We start from the raw sequence: 2,402 nt of genomic DNA on the forward strand, positions 1-2,402 counted from the left end.
ATTGTTAATACAATTTAACTCCATGCTTTTTAATGAATTTAGGATCTATAATAATAATAATTCTATAATCCAACTTAAGTTTTTATCCAACCATTTTTAATGAACGTATGATCTAATTGTCATTATTATTGCTATTTTTTATTTTATATTCAATTTAACTACATTTTTATTCAATCCTTTTTAATTAACTTATAACAATAATTTATTATTGCTATTATTATTATTTTATTAGTCCAGTGTAAATACGTTTTTATTCAGTCATTTTTAATTAATTTATGTTCTATAATAATCATTATTATTGCTATCATCATTATCACCATTGTTAAATAATATTAACACTACAAATAATAAATATTTATGAATTACATGTTATGAATTTACAGCACCACTGTTACAAAATCAAAGCTCTGGATTTTTCTGAATAATACAACCTATTCACCATTATATGCACATTACATGCACACCAACTGCAGTTGTAGAATCTCCAGTGCAATGACAGAACACCGCGCTGGTGAATACTGAAACCTTTATTGTGTTATTATCCATTGAGGATGAATGAATGTTTGTCACACACAGAAATGACTAATACTGCAGGCTTTATGATTTCACCTGCTGCACCTTACAAGAACTTCAATTCATCCTTCCAGCACCAGACAAATAAATAAGAGAAATACATAAATAAATACACATTAGAACTTTACATTTAGCAATTGGGGAAAAAATCAGATCACAATAGATAAATATAAAGCACAATAAATAAATAAAAAACGCAACAGAAAGGGGAAACATGTTTCAATCTGCTTTTGAAAGTTTATACATTCAGCTGGGACTGATTTGCTGTAGAAGTGATAAATGTACACAAAAACAATTCAAAGGTCACTCGCCTTCATGAGGTGTTTTCACATTCTTAAACTTTTGAAAGAATCTACAACATTAATAAACATTTAAATGGCTGCTGGTGCTTTGTGTGTAAATGTTTCAGCACACAAACAAACACAAAAATGACTGTTCTAATACCTAAAAATAGTTTACCGTTACTCCTGTTTACATTCAAATGACTTGGTTTTCACATCTTTCATTTAAATTCTAGGATATGGTATGGTTTTTAAGCATGCAAATGTGTATAAAATGTATTTTTTGCACAAATCATTTCGTCCTTACGATCAAAAGTCAGATTTTCTCATTTAGTAAAATGAACAAAAAAAGTGTAATAATCGCTTTTCTCTTTTAAATCAAAGACACGTTGCTTTAAGACAACAATAAGCAGTTAGAGTTGATTTAAGAGAAAATGATCAGAGTTTTTGGAATGCTTTTTCTTGCCAATGCACTCGTTTCTCAGTTGCATTGCAGTTCATTAGAACACAATTCACAGCCAACGCACACTTCATTACACTAAGCTAAATGACTTCAAATGAAACCATAAGCGAGAACTAACGCCTAACAAACTTCGCAGAATTACAAGCAGCACGACTAAATCTACAATGCCACAGTGAGACGTGTCATCAAAAAGTGGCATGGTGACATTTAAAACGCGTACGGATGAGCTTCAGAGTCTAGATTTCCTCTAAACGGGTATGGAGTAGATATCTGAAAGCATTTGTATTGCAGAAGGTCGACAAAGTTGCAACCTAGAAACCTTCACTTCAAAGACATTTGTGTGTGTCACAGTTAATCTAAATAGTTATTCGCACCAAATTCCCATTTTAAACACGAAATACACACATAAACGCCTTCCGATTGACTTGACCATCAACATTATCTGAATTCCATCCTCATAAACCCTTTAAAGTGAAAATACAGTGACCCCTTCTCGCTCCTTATTTCTCAGAGTGGTTCACCTCGTCCTTCATGACCGGCAGCCAGGGAGGAGACAGCTCTGGGATGTTCTTCTTGGCCTGGTTGAGGTGGGTCATGGCGGTGTACAAGCTGCCCCTGGAGTTCTGCTCAGGGTAGTACATCTCCAGAGCCGACGGGGTGCAGTGTCTGTGCTAGATTAGAAAGTAGACGTTTGCAAATAAAGGTTATATAGGAATACATTAACTCGAATGGAGAAGGTCAGGCAGGTTCTGTTATAAATCAAACATAAAGGTGTTGATATAGCATCGGTAGAGCGGCCAAACCGCTGATAACTGCCTCTGAAACAACAATCCTGCCACTTCCGTTTACGCACATGCATAAATTGGGGAAATCTATATTTTAGAAGCGGACAATGATATTCTATCACTGTCTTTTCCAAATGTGTTGAGATGACATGTGAAGCTTAGCACATTGTCTACAAACATCAACAAAAAAACACATTTCTGTAAAAATCAATGACCTGTAGTGATAAAATATATTGTTCTTTATGTGTGTGTGTGTGTATATATATATATATATATGTGTGTGTGTATGTGTGTGTGTGT

General features: G+C 33.8%; 1 protein-coding gene across 1 annotated transcript in view; it reads right to left on the bottom strand.

Annotated features, from left to right (window-relative positions):
- Positions 1 to 516: 516 nt before the first annotated feature.
- LOC107729363 (neuron-specific protein family member 1-like) overlaps positions 517 to 2,402 on the bottom strand; it is a 10,535-nt gene continuing 8,649 nt past the window's right edge. Inside the window, exon 5 of the mRNA XM_016539844.1 lies at positions 517 to 1,988. Coding sequence (XP_016395330.1) covers positions 1,818 to 1,988 — 171 coding nt within the window. The 3' untranslated portion in view covers positions 517 to 1,817. The remainder of the gene's footprint in view (positions 1,989 to 2,402) is intronic.

Source organism: Sinocyclocheilus rhinocerous, unplaced genomic scaffold (assembly GCF_001515625.1).
Source record: "Sinocyclocheilus rhinocerous isolate Xijiao unplaced genomic scaffold, SAMN03320098_v1.1 scaffold1148, whole genome shotgun sequence".
NCBI lineage: Eukaryota > Metazoa > Chordata > Actinopteri > Cypriniformes > Cyprinidae > Sinocyclocheilus > Sinocyclocheilus rhinocerous.